The sequence below is a fragment of the Gossypium arboreum genome, chromosome 8, assembly GCF_025698485.1.
Source record: "Gossypium arboreum isolate Shixiya-1 chromosome 8, ASM2569848v2, whole genome shotgun sequence".
NCBI lineage: Eukaryota > Viridiplantae > Streptophyta > Magnoliopsida > Malvales > Malvaceae > Gossypium > Gossypium arboreum.
The window spans coordinates 124,800,271-124,823,543 of NC_069077.1; the positions used below are offsets into that span (position 1 = coordinate 124,800,271).

At 34.4% G+C, this 23,273-nt stretch overlaps 2 protein-coding genes across 6 annotated transcripts; both read left to right on the forward strand.

The window, feature by feature from the left end:
• Positions 1-8,899: 8,899 nt before the first annotated feature.
• On the forward strand, positions 8,900-11,107 carry LOC108458383 (NADH dehydrogenase [ubiquinone] iron-sulfur protein 5-B). Its single transcript, XM_017757752.2, has 2 exons — positions 8,900-9,182; positions 10,788-11,107. Exons 1-2 carry the CDS (start codon positions 9,033-9,035, stop codon positions 10,887-10,889), a joined length of 252 nt encoding a protein of 83 aa, XP_017613241.1. The 5' UTR covers positions 8,900-9,032; the 3' UTR covers positions 10,890-11,107.
• A 2,436-nt stretch (positions 11,108-13,543) lies between these two features.
• Positions 13,544-22,187, forward strand: LOC108458175 (phytochrome A-associated F-box protein). 5 transcript variants are annotated; one of them, XM_053031535.1, is made up of 4 exons: positions 13,544-14,218; positions 18,077-18,300; positions 18,390-18,479; positions 19,672-22,187. In XM_053031535.1, the coding sequence occupies exon 4, from the start codon at positions 21,055-21,057 to the stop codon at positions 22,042-22,044; it is 990 nt and encodes a 329-aa protein (XP_052887495.1). In that variant the 5' UTR covers positions 13,544-14,218; positions 18,077-18,300; positions 18,390-18,479; positions 19,672-21,054; the 3' UTR covers positions 22,045-22,187. The 5 variants fall into 5 exon arrangements, with proteins under 5 accessions (XP_052887495.1, XP_052887497.1, XP_052887496.1 ...); XM_053031537.1 differs by lacking the exon at positions 18,390-18,479; XM_053031536.1 differs by lacking the exons at positions 18,077-18,300; positions 18,390-18,479.
• Positions 22,188-23,273: the final 1,086 nt, after the last annotated feature.

A 23,273-nucleotide genomic window follows, 5' to 3' on the forward strand; every position in this document is an offset into this window, starting at 1 on the left:
GAATAATTAAATGAAATAAAAACAATTATCATCTTTTCAGTCATCATCTTCAACCGATTGCTAGGGTAGAAGAAAACCATTTTCAAAGCTTCAATATTCAGCCAAGGCAATTTGTCCAATTAGGTACTGTAACACCCCTTACCCGTATTCGTCGCCGAAATAGAGTAGGAGGCATTACCGGAGTTTACCGAATTAATTTTCCATTAATACGAGTTAAATACTATTCATTTACTAAAACATGTCATGGCGTCCTTTAGATGGGCCTCCAAAGCCCAAAACATACTTCGAGACCAAACCAGAATTAAATCGAAACCATAGGGAATTTTTCGCAAAATCCCAAAGTTTTTTTTTTGCTGAATATAACCCCTTTATAAATATCTAACCTTCCCTGCAAATTTTAAAACCGAGACCAATCCAACCAGCCAATTCATTTCAATCAATTTGATACCAAATTATACTACTATTATAATTATACTATTTAACATATTCATCATTCTTTACTTTAATGTATATTTCTTAAACAAGTCTTAGTATTTATATAATCATCAAACCTTATACATGCCATATAAATCAAAAAGAAATTTACAAAAGCTACCGGAGATAATCTGGATAGTGTGATCCTCTGTGTTGATCCGATCCTCCGTATACTTCCACGTCAATCTACAAGAGACATTGATTACACTCATGTAAGCTTATAGAAGCTTAGTAAGTTCGTAGGCATAAAACATAAATCTTACCAAATATTTATACACTTATACAATATACACAATTATTAAGTTCATCTGTCAACCACAGCCATTGGTGAGTTCCCTTGTATAAACTTACTACCACTTATCCATTTCCTTTAATTCTTTTGGACCCATTTGTCATATATCATTCTTTAACCAAATTAGGGAATGCTTACGAAAAATTGAGTACTTCACTTTCACTTTGCCATAGTATAACTATGGTCTTGCATATGATCACTTATCACCTTTTGAAGTCATAGTCCTGCCACGGTCTTACACTGATCACATTTATCGCTTGTCACTGATCAGATAAGTGTAGCTAAAGCTACCACTTATCACTTATCACTTGTCACTGATCAGATAAGTGTAGCTAAAGCTACCACTTATCACTTGTCACTTATCACTGATCAGATAAGTGTAGCGGAGGCTACCACTTATCACTTGTCACTGATCAGAAGTACTCAAATCCGACATTCCGCTCAATTTAATCATTTATTCGATTTTCGGGTTGTTATTTTATTCTCTATTTATCAATAAATATATTTCATCATACATATTACATTATATAATTCATAAAATTAACATATAATCATTAAACTTCAACCATATGAACTTACTTGGGTCGATTTGCAAAATTTGTGAAAGTTCAGGGACTAATCAGCTACTTTTTCTTTTCCTCGGCTTGTTTCGGGTTCTCGATCTATCATTGTAAAATTATTCACTTATCAATATTGACTTCATCTTCAACCCGCTTATAAGTAATATTATCTATAATTTAATTATTTACTTATGTATATTCCAATGCTGTCCATCTATATCATAGTCACTAAATTATTTTTATTTTTAGCTACAGAACTCCAAATTAGGATCCGCTAATTTTCCTTGAAACTAGACTCATATATCTTCTTATCATAAAATTTTTAGAATTTTTGGTTTAGCCAATAAGTATAGTTTATTCTTTAAAGTCACCCATGTTCTGCTATCTGACAATTCCAAACCTTCTTCACTAAAAATTAATTATCTCTTCATACAGAATTTGGATGATGTCCATGTTTGTTTCTATTGAAAATAGACTCATTAAGGATTTTAAAAATATAAATTTAAGCCCTTAATTATTTTTATAAAATTTTTTATGATTTTCCAAAGTCAAAACAGAGGAACCCGAAATCATTCTGACATTATCTCACAAAATCTATTATATCTCATGATCTATAATTCCATTACTTACATTGTTTCTTCTATGAGAAACTAGACTCAATAAGCTTTAATTTCATATTTTTTTCATCTTCTAATTCGATTTATAAAATTTATGATGATTTTTCAAAGTTAGACTACTGTTGCTGTCCAAAACTGTTTTAGTGCAAATGTTGATTTCGATTTTTGCCCCAAATTTCACAGTTCATACAATTCAGTCCTTGCTCAATTAATCCCTCAATGAAGCTAAATTTTCCTAATTAATGCTTTACCTAGACATTATATGTTATTTCACAATTATTTAAATTCATAATTTCCACATAAAACCCTAACTTCAAACTCTTTCACCATTAGGTCCCAAACATTCACTTTCTATTCAATTCTTTCAATAAAATCAGCATATAAACAATTTAAAACTCTAATTCCATGCTAAATCATCATATACTTCTAGCACATATTCATAGAAACTTCCAATTTCTTTCATAGAATCAAAAACTAATGAATTCAACAAGTGGACCTAGTTGTAAAAGTCATAAAAACACAAAAATTTCAAGAGATAATCAAGAATTGAACTTACTTGCAGTAAAAATATGAAAAACCAGCTTAAGAAAACCCTTCTATGGTGTTTTTGCTGATGAGAATGCGGAAAAATAATGAGAAATCTAGATAATTCCACTTTAGTCCTAGGTTTATTAAGTAAATTTTACAATATTCCAATTTTGCCCTTAATTCATCAATTTTCCTGATTTCATGCCTCTTGCCGTCCAGCCCAAATAGACCTTGGGTCTATTTGCCTTTTAAACCCTCTTTCTTTTATCATTTAAGCTATTTAATCATTTCCCATAATTTTACATTTGTTACAATTTAATCCTTTTTATTCAATTAACTATCGAAACTTTAAAATTTCTTAACGAAACTTTAAAACTAACTTATTAACACTCCATAAATATTTATAAAAATATTTATGGCTCATTTTAAAATTTTCAAACTCTCGATATCTCATTTCCGATTCTAATTTTTAAAATTTTTATTTCTAGTACACTATTAGCTATTTCAAAAATTTTCCTAACTTCACACTTAACTTATATTCACTAAATTATTAATATTTTCTACTCATTTGTCAGATTTAGTGATCTTGAATCACTGTTCTGACACCACTGAAAATTTAGGCTATTGCAGGTACGATTTTTGTCCCATTTTTTATGATTTCTATGTTTTTTAGATCGTTGCAGCTTAATCTAGCTAGCCCAGGGACTAATTTGCAAAATTTTTAAAGGTTTAGGGTTTTTCCATTGATGAATGTATGTGTATTTTGATGTTAGATGATAGAAAATGCATGCTTGTGGTTAGATAAACAACAATTGTAAAGTGATTTTTGACAAAATTGTCATTTAGGGATTTAATTTAGAAATGTTGAAATATTATGGGCAAAAGTGTAAAGTTGCCTTAATGTGTATTTTGGACTAAATTGAATTGAATGATAATTAAATAAGTTAATTTTGATTACATTTAGATAAAAAAAAGTGAAATTTGGATTTAGATCGGGGGAAAAACAAGGTTTTGGACTAGTCGATCTGTTTCATTGTTTTAGCGATCGAGGTAAGTTCGTATGTTAATAAGAATTATTATAATTATGTTTTAAATACTTTAATATTGAATAAATTATGTCTACCACCTTGCAGATATAATCGACGAAGATTCAACATTGAGAAATCCTAGTTGAACCTTAGGAATAGATTACGATATGACTGACATGTCATTAGGGGTTATGTGATTAGGTGTTGGTCCATACATCCTACCAATGGCTGAGTTATCCGGCATGCGTTGCAGATTCTCATCAGCTTGTGTGAGCAGCACCGTATAACTTCGTCATGACCGTCAACTTGTGTGAGTAGACCTGTTATTAGCTCGAGAGTGAGCATTATATGTGATATGAGGTCGAGATAGCTTCGGCTATGTATTGGCACTTAGGGTGCGAGATTCCCAAGTATCCGATAGTATTCCGAATGGTTCAACGGGTGTATCAAAGGTCTGAAATAGTGAGAAATAGATATGTATTAGTACAGGTATGTACGGGAACTATATAAGCATTGAATCTGTTGAAGTTGTGAATTCATAGTTAATTGTGAGATTGAATATATGTTAACATTGTGATTAAATGTTTTGTAGTATGTTATGTTCATATTATTGAATGGTAATTGAATGGTGAGCTTTGCTTATTATTTCATACGAGCTTACTAAGCTTTATAGCTTACTTTATTTATTTTTCCATGTTTTATTGTGATTTTTCGAAGTTAGCTCAGATTGGGAGTCATCGGAGATCGCATCACACTATCAAGCTATCACTTTGGTACTTTTGAATCTATGTATTTTGGTTATATGGCATGTATAGAAGCTTTGGTCATTTTGGTATATGTTTGTAGTGGATTTAGCCATTTGAGTTGGCTTGTAAATGTTAAGTGGCTGATTATGTATATATAGCCAAGTGATTTGGCTTATTTTGGTTGATTTAGTTGTATATATATTGTGTGTGTAAATGACCTTTGTTATGCATATGGTAAATGCTAGGTAAATGCTTGTGGTGAATGGTTGTTTGAGAATTGGTAAATTGAGTATCAAATAGTTGATATTCGGAGATTTGGCATGCATGAAATTTTAGGTAAGAAAGTGCATATGTGAAGTATTTAGTTGAGTAATTTATGAATGTGAATTTTTGGTATGAGATTGAATAGCCTAATGTGGTACTTTTGTTTTATTATAACTTAGGCTTGGTATGATTGGTTTGAATGCCTATTTATGCCTCGTGTTGTGCCATTTGGTTTGGTGTAGGTGTGTGCTAATTGGGTGAGCAAAATGGCTTGGTAAATAGCTTATTTTTGTCCACACGGGTGTGTGTCTCAGCCGTGTGTGATACAAGGTCAGGTGACACGGTCGTGTGTCCCCTGGTGTTTAAATATAAATTAAGTCAGTATGCTTTACACGACCTAGCACACGGGCATGTGACTTGGCCTTGTGGCATAAGTCAGTATACCCTACAGGTTTGACACAGCCTAGCACACGGCCTGGCACACGGGAGTGTGAAGCCATTTCGAAGGGCACACGGGCTGGTTACACGGGTGTGTGGTTGCCCATGTGACCGAAGTCAGAGAGTTACACGGGGTAGGACACGGGGTAGGACACGGGCTAAGACATGGCCATGTGATCTCATTTTGAATGTCCACACGGCCTGTGACACGGGCATGTCTTTGGCTGTGTAAGACACATGACCGGGCCACACGGGCATATGTCCCCTATATTTTGCAAAATTTTCTAAGTGTTCCAAAAATTTTGTGAGTTATTGATTTAGTCCCAAACTACATCTAATGCATGTTTTGAGCCTCGTAGGCTCGTATTAGGGACAATGTGAATGATGTTGAATGATGATTACATGAAATTAGAAAATGTATGTGAAATGTATTATTTAATTGTATAATATGTTTGGTAATGCTTCGTAACTCTATTTTGACATTGAATACGAGTGAAAGGTGTTACCACTATTATCAATCTCTTTTTATTTACAACTTAACACATTCTGAGTTCAGTATTTACATAATATTATAACGTTTGCTATGCACCCAACCCATACTCGAAAGATAACAATTGGGCGGATAAAACTACACCACTTAGATTACTTTCGGACTACCCGCCAAAACTGGGTGTTACATTAGGTGAAGAAATTGCAATTTTCTTTTTGTGACCAAAATAAAAGTGTATACAAGTTGGGTGGCTAATTAGAAATCATGATATCTATAATTTCTTTAATATATTTATTTTTAAAATTATTTACTATATCTCACATTCAATTGTATTTATTCTAATTTTATTTGTGTAGTTTTAAACTTCACTAGGGTTATCACAAATAAAAAAAATAAAGCTTCCATCAAGAACCCCAAATCATGGCTTGTTAGTCGAATGTTCTCCTCCAAATATAATTTAGGTTCTATTCATTATTGTACCGAAAAAAAACTCCACCAATAGATTACCAAATATTTTAACTCTCTATAACAACATTTCGTTATAAGTGCCAAGTTTTTAATAGAACCAATTTTATATTTTCTCATAATAAAAACAATGATAATTATGAAGTACATTCTTTATTAAATTAGTTTTCTATAACAACTCATTGTTTTAAATTTTAAATAAAATTATAGTTATTTCATATAAACAAGTCTATTAATTATATTCTATTAAATAAAATGATATTAATCAATATATTATTCCAACAAAATGTTTAAATTTCATATAAAATTTCTTAATCATATTTTATTAAATAAAATTATCGGAATTAAATAAGTGAATTAAAGGTTCAATTATTAAGCTGTTGAATAACTTACAATATAAAGCTATTGAGTTTTCTCTTGCTCAAGACATGGATAGTACTTCTCCATATTGTCAACTCGAGGATGAAATCTACCTTATCATTAAAATTTTCATTAAATAATTTTTAAATTTTTATATTGGTTTTAAATAGTTTGATTTAATTTATTAATATAATTGAAAATTTTAATTTAAATATGATTTTATTTTAAGAAAAATAGGTTTAGAACAATCATTTTTTTTATAACAACTATAAAAATAAACAACATATAGCTCCAAACAATCAATAAAACAATCTTCTTTACTATCCAAAACCTCAAACTTGAGACAGAGGCGGCCTAGGTGCTCACCATCAAACCCTTAAAGTCTCCTTTTTTACATGGGTTCTTCAACACACCTTCCCTCCTCTCAAGTAAAAAGAAACTAAGGTTTGGAGGAAATAAATTTACTGAGAAAGGATCGACAAAGGAAGAAAAATAATAATGCTAAATTAGGGATTCGAAAAGACATGATGGAAAAAGAGTGAAAAAAGGTATCAATTTCAAAAAAAAAAAAAAAAGAAAAGAAAGAAGTGTTCCATAGTATGAGAGCCATTGAGAAAAAAAAAAAATGAGAGCGTCTCTTATCCCTCATTTTTTTTCATATGTTGAGAAAGTTAGTCTTAAGTAGATTTGATTATGGATCGGATGGAGTTGATGTCAAATTTTATGTTTAGGTTTGACTTGGTTCGAAAAATGGGTTAAAAATTTTATTCAAGTCCGGCTCAAATAAAAATGCTAAGCTCAAGTCTGATCCAACCATTCCGTATTAATTTTTTATATTATTTTTTAAATAAAATAAATTTTTAAAAAAATATAATACATCAAATAACTAAAAAACATTAAAATGAATATTTTCCAACAAATAAAAAATACATTATACTTAAATAACACTAAGTAATTGCAATTTAGTAAGCAAATGCCTCTAAAATAATAATAAAATTAATAATAAAACAAGAGTTATACAATATCCAAACATAACAATAAAATAGTAGCAATATAATAGCAAAATGACAGTAAAACAACAACAGGAAAACATTTAAGTAGATTCGGGTGAGGTCGACCAAAAAAATCTTACCCGAGGCCCGACCCGTTTAGAAAATGAGCTTTATTTTTTGTCCTAATCCATTTTTCAAGCCTATATTTTTACCCAAATCCTTCCAATTTTTTATATGGGCCTTTGAATTTAGACATATAGTCTGACCCATAATTAGATCTAGTCCAAAATAATTGGGGAAAGTTTATGTAGTCTCCAAACTCATGAGATATGTGTAAGATGTATAAAGGCCATGTGTAGATCGTATATAATCCACGCTCATATAAATATTGGTAATATGAATATTAACGAAGTCATCCTTAAAGTTGACTAAACCAGGTTTTTTTGTATGATAATCAACTTGTGTGTACACTAATATTCTTATTTATATTCATGCTTACTTTAGTTTAATATATTTTTAATTCGATTGAATAAGTTATTATTGTTTTCATGGTAAGATGTTTTTATTGTGTGCCATAAAAAATTAAATTTAATTTCGAAAATCTTTACCCTTCAAAATAAATAAAAATTTAAGAATAAAATTTAAAATATATACAAATTGTAGATCTAATTTGATCAAGTTATTTGGGAATTTAAATTTAATTATAATATTATAAATATAAAATAATTTAATCATGATTATGACACAAAATAATATAAATATAACGTGCATAAATTATTAAGGGTGAATTTAGATAAATAGTGCCTTTATTTTCGGTTAGTGTAAAAATAGCAGTGACAGTGAGATTAGATACTGCAGCGTAAGACAAAAAGTGAGCTAAACATATTGCACCGTACCGCACCTCACTGCCTATCCAAACTTACTCTAAATCTACATAATTTAATGAGTACAAAGAGAGATAACAATGTTTTTTTTTACTTTCCAACCATTTGGAAGTATAGGATTAAATCTAACCAAATTTGATTCAGAATTTCATGGATTTTTAAACCTTTTCTCATTAAAATTATTTTTATAATATAGAAAAATAAATTATGATTTTTTAATTTTTCAGAATTTTATTATATTTTATAATTTATTTTAAAATTATTGTTTAAGTAAAGTTGTAAGATATTTTAGCTATAATTAAAAGGTGAAATTAGTTATTACTTATCGAATTGATGTGTAATCTCATTATTTAGTTAATGAATAACAAGAAGTTGATGAAAATGAGCATTAGATGATAAGACATGTTACTAGCGAAACCAATCAAATTAGAAATCAGATTACCAATATGATTTCTACGGGACTTGGAGGGGTTAATGCTTTGACAACTGTTCCTACAAATCTAGTTGATGCCATTGAGAGTGATAAAGCTAGTGTTTCTTTTGATTTTACCAATGTTTTCTTTTCACAAAAAAAAAAAAAAAGACTAAAATGAGATAACCAGAAAATATGAGTGACCATAACCTAACTTTTGATAGTTAGGTGACCAAAATGTAATTTTAACTTTAGTTTAACAACCATTTGTGGAATTTAACCTAAAATTCAGTAGTCAGGCAGCCGGATGCGCAATCCAAGGGTAACCCCGTAAACATGTCCATCTGGTATTTTGGTAATTTTGCGTCTACTGAAAAGTGAAAAGGCTGAAACTAACAAAGATTGAGTCTATCGCTTCTCTGCACAATCAAATTGAGCTGAGACTACCATCCATCGGACCGAGCCGGTAGAGAAAGAGAGAGATGGCATCCGGTTGGGGAATCAATGGCACTAAAGGAAGGTGCTACGATTTCTGGGTTGACTTCAGCGAGTGCATGTCCCGTTGCAGAGAGCCCAAGGATTGCTCTCTCCTTCGTGAAGACTATCTCGAGTGCCTCCACCATTCCAAAGAGGTATCTCCCTCTTCTTTCCATTTCAATTGTATTTTTAAACTTATTTTCGATTCTATGATTTATTCTACTTGTCTCCCTTGAAATGTCGTGAAACCCTAATTCCTTTTCTTCTTGCGGATGGAATGTCTAATTAATAGTCTCAGATCATTTTCATGATCCGCCACATTATGGTTTTGGCTTTCATTTCATGCTTTGTTAAATATTGATTTTTTGACTCTTGAGCGAACTGAATTTCACGCCTTGCGGGTCCTCGAAACTCCAAAATGGGCTAGAATCGGATCAATTAGTTTCTCTCGCCAACCATTTGCAAATGAGTAGAGGTGTGTTGTTTGGTCGAACGTTATTCTAAATCCCTAATTTTGGGGGAAAAAAAAGCGCAAGTTGGATCCATATTGATGAACATAGTGCTGTTTATGAACTAGTATCGGATTATAATCCAGATGTAGATAGCTTCATTACTTTTAACAAGTAGTCTGACTTTTCAATGAAGCTTCTGTTCTGACTTTTCTATGAAGCTTCTGTTGCTCTTTTCATTTCCAATTTAATTCCTCATATCCATCAATTACTTTCTGGAAGCAGAATTGTATTATTTGATTATTTCCTTTCCCATTCTTCCATTTCATTTGATATTTTATTCCTTATGGAAGGGAATCTGCTAAATTTGTTTCCGTATAAATTCAGTTTTCAAGAAAATAAAGTCTGACATCAACTTAAAAGCAGGGATAAGAAGGAAGATATGATTTAATATATAGGATCTTGAATTGTGTATGGGATATGCTTTGCTTGTAATATAACTCATATAAGCTTGAGCAGCACAGAAAGTTCAAAGTTAATTTCTTTGGGGACATAATGAATTGTATAGGTATTAGAGTGATAGATTAAGCTTACAAATTTATAAATATATGCTTTTCAACCCACATTGCCATACGTATCCTGCAAACCAGAGCCTTTAGTTCTAAAGGTGTTAGAGCTACAGCACCTGATATCTGGATCATTATGGCTGTGTCTTTGTGGTAGTTTTTTTTCATACATTTTTGTAATATACTCATAAAACTACCACAAAGTCCAACTTTCTGTAATATATGGAAACAGTATAATTTATGGCAAAAAAGTCCAATATATTCTTTATCAAATGTTGTTTAATGGGTTTCCTATGGCAGCTGGCAGCTGGTTTGAGTACTATCATGAAAGATAAATAAGCTTCATGTATATTATTCATTTTGGCTTTTCTCGTTCTCTTCTCCAACTCTAAGTCCTATTAGATTTGAGACTAATCTATGCTGAGTCAGGAGCGTTTAAAGGTAACGCCCTCCCAACAATTACACTTTCTAGGGTTCGATCTTATGTTCTCACCCTTAAGGGGGGAAGGCCTCTACCGCTTCAACCAACTTGTTGGTTCCAAAAACCCTGTTAGATGTGAGCTTAGGTCAATGGTAAAGAAAATCAGACATTTTATATTTCGACATGGCCCCTCATAAATTTAGATCTCATGATTTCATCCCATGATTCGTGGTGGTGACAACAACGTGGATGTTTGATTCAATGGCGCTATGATTCATTTCATATATTGACATCCATTTTGTTCAATGTTGATAATTATTGCAGTTTCAGCGAAGAAATAGGATTTACAAGGAAGAGCAACGAAAAATAAGAGCTGCCGCACGAAAAGAAAAGGATGGCGGAGATGGTGTTCACCATCATGCATGATGATAATTTGTGATCATTCAAATTTCCAAGAAAAATAATGCATGGAGATTGTTGTATTTGTGTTGGATCTTTCCTATATTTCCTGTTCCTTGGAATGGAGACTGTTGTTTTGAGCCCGTGCAACAGAGGCAATGGTTAATCTTTCATCACTAGACCTGGATGTGACAGCAATATTTGCGACTTCAATTTTCAAATTCTGAGAATTTTATTTTAGTTCAGCTGGAGCATTATTGTTTGAATCGAATTAAACTGATTGGATCAGAAATTGATTGGGATACTAATTTGGAGAGAGAGATTAAACTGATTAATTTGTAAACCGGTATGAATCGATTGAATCAGCTGTAGAATTAGTTCTTTTAAAAAAAATTTCTTTTATGAATTTTTAATAATATTTTATTTAATTGAATTGATTGAACGGTAACCTATCCTGTTTTTACTATGAGCACATATCCTTGTGTGACATGGATGTCCTCCTTAGAAGCAAGCGTGGTAAAAAAGAAAAACAGATCATATTTCTATGAGTTCATGATGATTATTCATTTTTTATATTGATTGCTTATTTATAAGATGAGTGGAAGATTAAGGAAAAAAAGAGAGCTTATTTTAAGTTACTTTCCTCAGTTTTAAATAAAATTTTCAGAATTGAATCGGTGGTTGAATCGGTCAAGTAATTGGTTTGAGCAGTTTGATTAGTTTATGTAATTTAATTACATTAATTATTAAAAAAATTATAAAAATTAATTAAATATTGATATGTCATCCACGTGTATGTCGCTATGTCAACAAAATTAATGAAGCTAAATTTTTCATTCATTTTGGATGATTTGACAAAAATGTAAATTTAAAAGTTAAAAGATAAAAAATTTAAATGAAATTCTAAAATGATCTTTTTATATAAAGTTAAGAGGGCCAAAAATAATAATAATTATGCCTAAATTATATTATATCATGCGATAAACAAAGAGATGTAAAATTTTATTTTGGATCAAATAAAAGAATTTTATTTATTAAATTTTGAAAGTTATAATCTTTGAAATTTTTATAAATAAATTTTTTAATTTTATTTGATTGAGTTTGGATCTATTTTTTAAAATTTTATTATTGGCTTCAAGTGTTATTTGTAAAGAAATTAAATTTAATGGTCGTTAAAATTATAATACCTTATTTTAGGGTTTTAAGTAAACCTAATCCCGATTTATAGGCGGTTATAATCTTAAAACTGATTTGGAGAATTAACTTTTATACATTAATCCTAAATTTTAATAAACTCATCATCAATTAAAATTAATTAGTAGACTACCAGATTTAAATATTCTTTATTTTTAAAGTTGTATAACAGAAAACGATGGACCTTACGGAACGCGATGGCAATGATGAAGGCAAACCAGCGAGTAGATCAACAAAGAAAGTTAGAATACGAGAAATCGAGGAAAATCAGGATGTCGCAATGGAAGCTACACAAGAAATTGGAAAATCTCTTTCTTGGAAAGACCGACTGATGGGCAGAGGGCTTTACTCGAATGAGAAAACAACAATCGCAATAGGTTTGGACGAAGATGAGGACTTTGAGTTATTGGAAGAAGACGTGGAACGTTCAACAATCGATGGCATTGCTTCGATTAAATTTTCTGATCGAATCAACCAAATCCTCATTAAACACATGGAATTCACATTAGTAATTAAACTATTGGGGAGAAATATAGGTTATAATGCACTGCAAAACAAAGGTGAATTCGCTTTGGAAACCCTCTCAACCATTCCGGCTAATGGACGTGGAAAACGGGTATTTTCTAGCAAAATTCAAAAACTCAGAAGATTTTGAGAAGGCGTTGTGCCAAGGGCCTCGGGTTATTTTTGGTCAGTACTTAACAGTATAACCATGGACTATAGACTTCAACCCCATTCAACCGTACCCAAGCACAGTCATAGTTTGGATCTGACTTCCTAGATTACCTGGCCATATGTATAAATGGCAAGTTCTACGAGAAATCGGGGCGACGATCGGAAAAGTCGTAAAGCTTGATTTCAACACCGATAACGGTGTAAGAGGAAGATTTGCGAGGATGGCGGTTTTCGTTAATCTAGACAAACCCTTGATTTCTCATGTTATGATCAATGGTTTTACTCAACGAATCGAGTATGAACAACTCCTAATGGTGTGTTTCCAGTGTGGGCACTATGGACACACAAAAGAAATATGGCCCAAATGAGAGAAGGGATTAGAAGGATTTGGAGAAGGCAGTCCAGGAGATAAACCGAAACAGAGTCTCACCATGAGGGAAAATAAAGACGAGAACTCCAGTCGCGGTGGCTACGGCCGTGGATGCTTGTTGAAAAAAAGGCAAGAAAAACTGGCAAAGTAGGACGGAAGGTTGACGGAGGAAGGACAGTCGGGGCAGAAAGGAACTCAAGATTCCAGGTGTTGGAAACCCTAGATGACGATGGGTCTTCCAAAGCCCATGAAGAGGAAATAGAAAGTGGTACTTTACATATCCAACCAGGCCCTATCGTGTTGGGTCCAGGAAGAAAGGATGGCCCTATGCACAAGGACCAAATCTCGCACCACACTGACGGGTCAAAATTAAGAACCCAAGCTACAGACTCCTCTTAGACCAACAAAAATCCAGGCCAGAAAGGGGATATAATAAACCTACAAGGGCATTTAATTTCTAACAAAAGAGAGACCATTAATGCGGTTTCACGTAACCCAGTCCGGCAGCAAGCACTGAGTTTAGCAACAGTAACAGATGGGGTTAAACAAGATAAAGCTGCAATCGAAAATAAAATCAATTTATTTTCTGAATAAATTGCTGCAGGCTTTCAGGAGCTCCAGGTCAACAGCATCCAATCAAGTCCAATGGAAGCAACATCTAGGGCATCAAACATAGGAAGATCAGTCTCAAATTCCAGGAATGATTACAGAAAGGAATCGGACTCCTTAAGCAAAACAGAAATTCTGGAAAAATTAACTCAGGATCTTCCATCCATCCCTAATCCATCTTCAATAATTGAGTCTCCAAGCCACGACAACCATTCCAACTTAATAAATCCTGGAAAAAATATCGGAGAAACTATCAAAGATTGCCCTGCCCAATCAAGCCTGCAAACGATGCAAGAATCTATAAAGATTTCAACATCAGGCTTTCTTGATGCTGCTAAGCATTCAGCAGTTCTCTTTAAAGATGATAGTCAATCTACAACCAAAGGGCACACTCAGAAGAATCGAGCCAAAACAGGATTCCACCATGCAGAATTAACAGCAACTCGTGGCGTCCTAAAAGCAAGAAATTCTCGGAAAGTAAAAAACCTCAAAGTCAACAAAGAAAAAGGTAACCCCTTTAAGGTTTCTGCTTTAAAAAACTCACTATCTGATTCTATCATTAGTATGGTTGAATTACTGCAAACCCAAGTCCAACAAGGACTCGTAAATGAAATCCCTAGAGGATTTGGGAAAACAGGAGACAATATAGAGACAAAGTAGTAGTTTTAAATTATTTCTTTTCTTTAATACCAATGAACTCTAGCATCTCAATTTTTTCTTGGAACTGCGAAGGATGTGCGAATGAAAAATTCCTTCGTACTTTTAGAGAGTATAATAGAGAGCATAAGCCAGACATTGTTAGCTTTTTAGAACCAAGAGTTAGTGGGCGCAAAGCTGACGAAGTAATTGCAAAATTAGGACCGCAGTATTCACACTGAGTTGAAGTAAGAGGATTCTCAAGGGGAATATGGATTGGTCGGAAACCCTCCGTCAACCTTGAAATCCTCCAAAACCACCCCCAATTCATTCTTACCCAAATATCCTACGGTTTCCCTACCCATACAGTCGTCATTGCCTTTGTTTACGGAAGTTCAAATAAAACGAAAATGACTCTCTTGTGGGAAGCCTTAAAGGAGACTATCCCTACAACTAATATTCCTTGGTTAGCGATTGGCGACTTCAAGTCTATTCTGTCCAAAAATGAGAAGAAATGAGGAACTTCTGATGGGAAACGGTGTCCTTTATTTGGAAAATTTGTTGAGACTAACGATTTACATGATCTAAGATTTCGAGGACCTTCTTTCACATGGCAAAGAGGAGGAGTACTTGAGAGACTTGATCGCGCAATAGGAAACAGAGCGTGGATCCGCACATTCCCAAAGTGCTTAGTCACACATTTAATGAGAATAAAATCTGATCATCGACCTTTACTAGTAGATTTATGCCCAGATTTTAGCTCACTAAAAGGACAACCTTTTCGATTTCTAGCAGGCTGGGTTCACAACTAAGATTTCTCCAGTACAATCTCTAATCTATGGGATTATAATGGGGACATGACTTTCACTTTAGAAAAGCTTACTATAGGCCTAAAAAAGTGGAACAAAGACTCTTATGGGCACATTGGAACCCGAAAATGAGAGATAACGCAAAAGTTAAATAAGATACAGTATGCATTTGAGAAGTCAAACTCAACCTTCCTAGCACAAAAAGAAATAGAGTTAAGAGAAGAACTGGAAGAAATTCTCAACCATGAGGAGCTACTCTGGAAGCAAAAATCAAGATGCGACTGGCTCAAATTGGGAGATAGAAATACAAAATTCTTCCATGGACGAACCCTACATAGACGAAAGATTAACTGCATTAATGCTTTACGTAATGCAAATGGGGATTGGCTTTATGAGCCAAGTGAGGTTCAAATTGAAGCAATACGTTTCTTCCAAAAGCTTTATGAAGAAAACTCAAGTAGGAGCAGTGTTTTACCACCCAACCATTTTCTCTAATTGGCTCAAGCAGACATAGATTTTCTAGGAAAAGATGTGTCACATGAAGAAATCAAAACGACACTCTTCGACATGGCTCTTTTAAAAGCTCCAGGGAGCGATAGGTTCCACGCTCTCTTTTTCCAAAAACAGTGGGACAATATTGGAAGTGCAGTCTGTGAATGGGTCAAAGGGGTCTTCAAAGGAAAACCCATAGAGCCTAAACTAAACAATACACTTATAGTGCTCATCCCAAAACTCGCCTATCCCGAGGAGATTTCCCAGTTTAGACTCATCACTCTGCTCAGTTCTCTATAAATTAGTTATGAAAGTTATTGCCAATAGATTCAAAAAAGTCTTTCCAAAGATCATATCACAAGAACATGCAGGTTTCATTGCAGGAAGAACAATCTCTAACAACATCATCATTGCCCAGGAAGTTGTTCATTCCATGCGAGGAAAAAGTAGAAAATGGATGATTGTCAAAATAGATCTGGAGAAAGCATATGATAGGATTCGATGGGACTTCATTGATAAGTCCATTCAGGCTGCAGGCATTCCAGACTTCCTACGAAAAGTTATTATGTCAGCCATTTCGACATCTACCATGCAGATCCTATAGAATGGGGTCCCTATTGAAAAATTTCAACCAGCAAGAGGAATTAGGCAAGGATGTCATTTATCACCGTACCTCTTTGTGCTCTGCATGGAATGGCTAGGCCATAGTCTCCAAGTAGCAGTTAACACAGGGGCATGGAGCCCAATTCGACTATCCAGATCAGGACCAGCCTTGTCACATCTCTTATTTGCCAATGACTTTGTGATATTCTCAAAAGCTGACATAAAACATAGCCTCCTACTAAAAGAAATTTTGGAACGTTTTTATAGATACTCGGGGCATCAAATCAACACATGCAAAACAAATATCTTCTTCTCGAAAGGCGTAGATGAGACTATTACTTAGGAATCCCACTCCTACATAGTCGAATCACTAAAGCTACATTAGAGTTTGTTATTGAAAAAGTTAGAGCTAAACTTTGCAACTGGGATGTCAAGTAACTATCGATTGCAGGAAGGCTCACTCTAGCCAAATCTGTCATTCTCTCCATCCCAAATTACTTCATGCAATTCATACAAATTCCAAAAGGAGCATGTGAAGAAACTGAACGATTGGCGAGACAATTTATATGGGGAGCCAACACAGGAAATCAAAAAATAGCCCTAGTTGATTGGAATTCTATTTGCCATCCTCACAAAACTGGAGGATTGGGCATTCGGCAGCTCAAAGATCAAAATGCCTCTTTTCTTCTAAAATTAGGTTTCAATCTTATTTCTAAAAGGGAATCCCTGTGGGTACAAGTCTTAAGATCTAAATATCGAATGACAAAACAAATCCCAGAAAGTATCACATATGGAAATTGCTCAGCTGTCTGGAGAGGACTTGCAAAAGTTTGGCCATTACTAAAAGAAAACCTATGTTGGTCTATTGGAACAGGGGATAGCGTCAGATGCTGGGAAAATCCGTGGGTTCCGAAAATAGGACCGCTAAAAGAATATGCATCACCAACGGAGGGATTAGCCTTGGAATGCTTAGTTAAAGATATGGTTACAAAAGAGGGCGCTTGGGACATTAATACACTTAGGAACTGGTTGACAGAAGACATAATTCAGAAGATCATAAACATCCCTCCCTTATACCCTCTTGTCGGTCTTGACAAAATTTTTTGGAGTCAGTACTTCTAATGGCAATTTCACAGTTAAAAGTGCATACCAAATGCTAAAAGGAAGCACATGGAATGAACAAGACAACAAATGAAAGGAAGTCTGGAAATTCCAAGGGCCACAACGGGTTAGGTTTTTCTTATGGCTGATCTATAAACAACGCCTACTTACTAACCTTGAACGAGTCAAAAGAGGAATAAGCCAAAATGAAACATGCCTAGTATGCTACTACGAGATAGAAGACATCCTACATGCCCTCAGAGATTGTCTAGCTGCCAAGGAAACTTGGAAACTAATTGTGCCAGCAACATAATGGTCCCAATTTTTCTCTGGCAATCTACTCGAATGGATTAGACTTTATTTAGCAACCCATGGGCAAATAACAAGGCATGATGGTCTTTGGTGTACAATTTTCGGAATCACACTTTGGCGACTTTGGAAAAACAAGAATCTCTTTGTCTTTCAAGGATCCTCATGGAGTTCTTTGAAGATTATAAAAGCCTCAACTTGCTGGGCAAAGCAGTATAACGAAGTTAGCAACAATGATTCATCTAGGAATAGAATTTTAGGAAATTATTAGACTAAGAGAATGTTAAGGATTCATAAACCTTAGGTTTTTTACTTTTCACAAAAAAAAAAAAAAAAAAAGATCTGATTTGGAGAATTTAAATCTTATAATCTTGACTCCTCAAGACTTGATTTTGTATAAATGATTCTACTTGAAGGATGTTTTAGTCTCGGCCTGGCCCATTAATCTCAAACCAAAAGCCGAAAAGGCAGAAGATTTTCATCTTCATGGATCTGACGCCACTTGATTGCAATAATATCCAGAAAGCGCACAGCAAGATTCTAAGCGCGATTCCTCTAGAAGCCCTAGTCGTGGTCGTTCTTTCTCAAAAAGCCGAAGCTGCAGTCGCAGCCACTCTCGTGCTCGGAGCAAGAGCCACAGGTTTTTCTTATTCTTTTGGATGTGAAATTTTATTTATGGCTTCGAAGTTGTATGTTAACCTTGCAAGTATAATGCATCAATTTTCCTAGAACCAAGCCTTTGCGCAAGTCACCTGCAAAGATAAGATCAAATTCTCCTCCTCCTTCCCCCTCTGCATCAAGGTTTTGCTCTTTGTCAGGGTACACATATTTCCCCTTTCCCATTCATATGTTTCTGTTTTATCAAGGATAATGGGGTTTGGTATTGTTAGCTGTCGGTTGTTGTTAGTTTTATAGATAATAATTTCGTTTACTATATATGCTTGTGGTCCTGGCCTCGTGGGTAAATGCATCATATTTGTTGACCTTGCGGTTGACTTCTGGCTGCATTTGAAGATTGTAATGAATCCTCTTTCTTTGACAAGTATAGGGTTTGGGTCTTGGAGGTTATAGTAATTTTGGATTCTGAAAATGAAAAAGGAAATTGCAATGCAGTAAGTGCTGTTCCTTCGGAAGCTACAGTGTCAAACTAACTCATTTTGAAGAATGAATATGTAGGTTGCTAATTTGATGGAATTTTCATTTGCTATACATTATTGTTGCCTACTGTCTCTATATTTGTCTAGCGGTGAAGATTTTGTTTTTCACTTGCTCCATAAATATAAAGAAAAGCACCTATCTAGAAATAGCATATTACACACTCTAAATTAACTGAGTGCTGATGGACCTTATTTTCTTGTATGAGGTAATGAGTGTGCGTGTTCCTTCATTCATGGTGGTCTACTTGGGTTATCAGTAGTTACATACCTCTTATTACTTTTTGGAATCAACTTCTCTCATGTGGTTGTCAACATGAATTTATGCTTTTGACTTGCATGCTTTCCTCGTCCATATTATGGTTTATTTGTGAAACTTGGTCCCGAGTCCCGACAACCTCCCAGCTATTGAACTACATCACTTTCCTACTTTTGTCATGAAAACTGCCTTGTTTGTCTTTTAGATATTGGCTATATGCAGCAGACTGGGGATTGGATATTGGGATCTTGTGGGAATAGGTTCCAAATTGCATGTAACTCATATGGTTACAGAGTATGCTGTTTCTTAGATGGGCAGCTTTAAAAACCTTCACTCCTGTCCGCTGCAAGGAGTCCAAGTGGGAGTCTTGAGTCTTGATTGCATGTAACGTAGTGCTAGCAGGAGTAGGAGCAAGAGCTTATCCAGGTCTTGAGTCTTGATCTCCCTAGTGTCTTTGACTGGCATTTATTTTAATTAGGAAAGATGTTGAGTTCACTACATTGCCAAAGAAATGTTGATTTTACTGGTCAAGTAGGCTATATAGCTGAGTAATATTTATTTATCCCTGATGTCTCTTATTCGAGTTTCCATATGACAGGTAAATTACAGTTGCCGAGTTGATATTGTGCCTAGATGCTGATGAAGACTCCTATCAAATTTAAGTCTAGTTGTGAAAAAAATATCTTTTGAAGTGCACCAATCATGCTGGATTTCATGGCTAAAGATTGGAACCATTTTACTCGTGAGTTGCTCCTTATCTATGGCGTGGAACCGCTAAAAGGACAATAAATTATTTATAATGAAAACCATTTCCGTTAAATATAAAAATGGCACCATCCACTACATTGGGGGATTTCAATGCTGATACGGTAGTAGGAACTTGTGTTAGAATGCACTAGGTAGTAATGATTAGTTAAAAACATGGTAATTAAGTGGTGAAACGCGATGCAAGGCACAAAGAGGGATGACACCAGAACCCGAGTTAACAATGGCGGGACTGAAGTGGGTGTGGTGTTATGTCCTTGTACCGAAGTAGGGGGGACAAGTTGATAAGTGGGCACGTGAAATTGTCAACTCCAAACAGCGAAATGTGGGAGGAACATAATTCTCCTTCCGTCAAGTCTCTTGTCACTCCTCTACCCTTTGATGATTGATGACGATTCCATTGTGTGTGTGTGTGTGGTCGTGGATCAGATAAATTTTATCTTTTCTTTGTGGTAATGCCATACTTCGCGTAAACCTTTCTTCCGTAAGGAGAAATTAAAACAATTGACAAAGGCCATATGATCCTATATTTTTATAATCAATGTGTTGTGGTGAAAATTAATTTTGATTGCACGTGCAAGTGACAACATTCCACAAGGAGCCTTTCATTCTCTTGAATCTGTCGTGACAATTCAATAAAATACAATTTACCTTCTGTTAAGATCCACTTAACCCAAATTTATTATTAGTTTATTTAATAGGCCTAATCCACACCTTAGTCCGTAAAGTATACCCTTTTTTCATTCTGGTCCACTTTAGTCCTAACATTATCATACATTCTCGGATCAATTCCTAATGTTAGGGAATGTGTAATAACATTAGGGGCTGAAGTGAGAAAAATGTATAGTTTAAGGACTAAAGTAGGGATTAAGCCAATTTAGTAAGAAGATTGACGTTGTCTCAAAAAGAAATAATTAAATAAAGGAAAATCTACTGGACTAGAGAAATCCTAGCTTATTGTGTCAGTACTCAGCGCCCACAAACCACATATCAAAAGTAGCTTATATACAAGTAGGTTAAACCGTCGAAACAAAATGCTACCTCCATGCCGACGCTCTTTCACCGCCACCACTCATGGTACCACCCAAGGCTGATCTTCTAACTCATTATTTCCTAAATCTGCCGTTCTTTTTTATATATAATAGATAGAAAATTGAAGACACCAGCGATACCAGATTCTTACCTCTTTTTTTTTTTTATTTCCCAATTTAAGCCAATGACGGAAACGACGTCGCCGTTCTCGAAGCTCCCTGAGGACGTCGTTTTAAATATATTTTCGAAGCTCGAAGAGGATCTCGCTAGCTGGGCAAGTCTTGCTTGTGTCTGCACCAGATTCTCTTCTCTGATTCGTAATACCTGCTTGAAGCTTAAATGTTCCAAAACCATACCCGCCGTTTCCGCCGACCTTCTCTCCTCTTCCTCCGCCCCACCCGGCGGTTGGGCTTCTCTTCATAAGCTGTCTGTCTGCTGTCCAGGCCTCCTTCACGCCGGTGTCCTTCTTGACAACTCTGATTTCGGCCTCGAACGCGAGCTCGGCCCTGACGAGAATTATCAAAGGCCAGCTCATTCGCATCTCTCGACGCCGTCCGCTGACCCTAATTCAAGCAAAACGGAATGTAATTCCAATCCGAACATGGAAACGGACGTTCCCGGCTCCGATTGTCCCTGGTCACTTTTCGATGATCTGTATTTCGACACCGTTTATAACGCGTCCGATTCGATGGACAGCTACCCGTCGGAAACTATGGACACCGCGACGATCAAAACGGGGCGTGAATTTCCCGTTTGTAAAAGAAGGAAGATTTCAAGATCCCTAAGGTCCCATTTAGCAACCGGCGTTCGGAACTTAAGCCGAGAACAAGGGAACAAGCTATTGGCGAGCCGGTTCCGAGGTGATTGCTTATACATTTGCGATTGGCCTGGGTGCGTCCACACAGAGGAGAAGCGAAACTACATGCTGTTCAGAGGGGTTTTCAAGAATTTCAAGAAATCCCGTGTGTGGAGGACTATAAACGACGGGAACCGAAGCAAGATCGATCTGGACTGCGCGTTTTGCTCGTGCAAGGAGACGTGGGATTTGCACTCTGCCTTCTGTCTGAGGCGGGTTTTCGGGTACCATGACGATGGGGAGCCAGTTGTTCGAGCTTTCGTCTGTGAGAATGGACATGTTTCTGGTGCTTGGACTGATTTGCCTTTGTACACTTGAATACCAATTATTTGCAGTTCATCGAGACTAAAAGTAAGCTATTTTTATTTATTGTAATAAGAGGAATTGGGTTTGAGATATATTTAGTATTATTGGGTTTGAGATATGGATTTATATATATATATATATATATGATTCCTTAACTACTTGTTTTACCTCTTACTTTTGTATGATTGATCATCTTTAATTGAGTTTTTATATGGTGTTCTCTTTGCATCATTTGTGTAATTATGTTTGATGATGCATTTTTAGGCCAGTATCATGTCACTCAACCTTTTGGCCTTGCCTTATCCTCACAACATCCATCATTGTATCGTCCCCCGGGCTAAGTCTTCTAGGATAAGTTTGATTTACTCTAATGGAATAGAGCGGTAATAGAATAGAGTTATAATTAGTAATTTAATTGTTTGGTTAATTGGAATGAAATAGAGCTTAATAAGATACTTGTGTTTGGTTGAATGGAATAAATTAGTATAAGAAAAAGGCTTAAATAATTAAAGTACCATTAGTAGGATTTGTTTAGGTTGATGATTATTGTTATTAAATTTTAATAAAATTATTGTTAAATATATTTTAATAAAATAATAATAAATAATTTTATCATATTTTAACATAATTATTATTTAATACAATATAATAAAATAATATATAATTTAATAATATTCTTAATATAATTATTATAACATGAATTAAAAAATCATAATATATAATATTATAAAATAATATATAATCTATTTTTATTTTTAAATTGCAATACATATTTAATGTGTTAAAATTTCATTAGTGAAACAAATAATTTAATTATTCTAAAATAAAAGACAAAATATTCAAGTAATAAATAGCTTTAGAATTATATTTCACATTGAAACATAATATTCATATATTAACAAAAGTTACATGATTTCATTAACTTATATGTTATAATCTATAAGTTAAATTTACAACATAAAAAGTTACAACATTATAATGATATTCTATCACATCATTATACCATCCAAATATTAAAAACACAAAAAATTACCAAAGCATTACCAATACAACATTGATTTTTAATAGTCAGTAAGAAATTTTCCCACCCATTCCAATCACAAAGAAGAAGGTAAACTAAAGAAAATGAGTATTTGCGTTGGATGGTTTAGAATTTTGCTCAATGCACGATAGCGCTCATCCTCAATTAAGCTTTCTACTTCACATAAGGTTGAATATAATTTTAGAGCACTTTCTTGAAT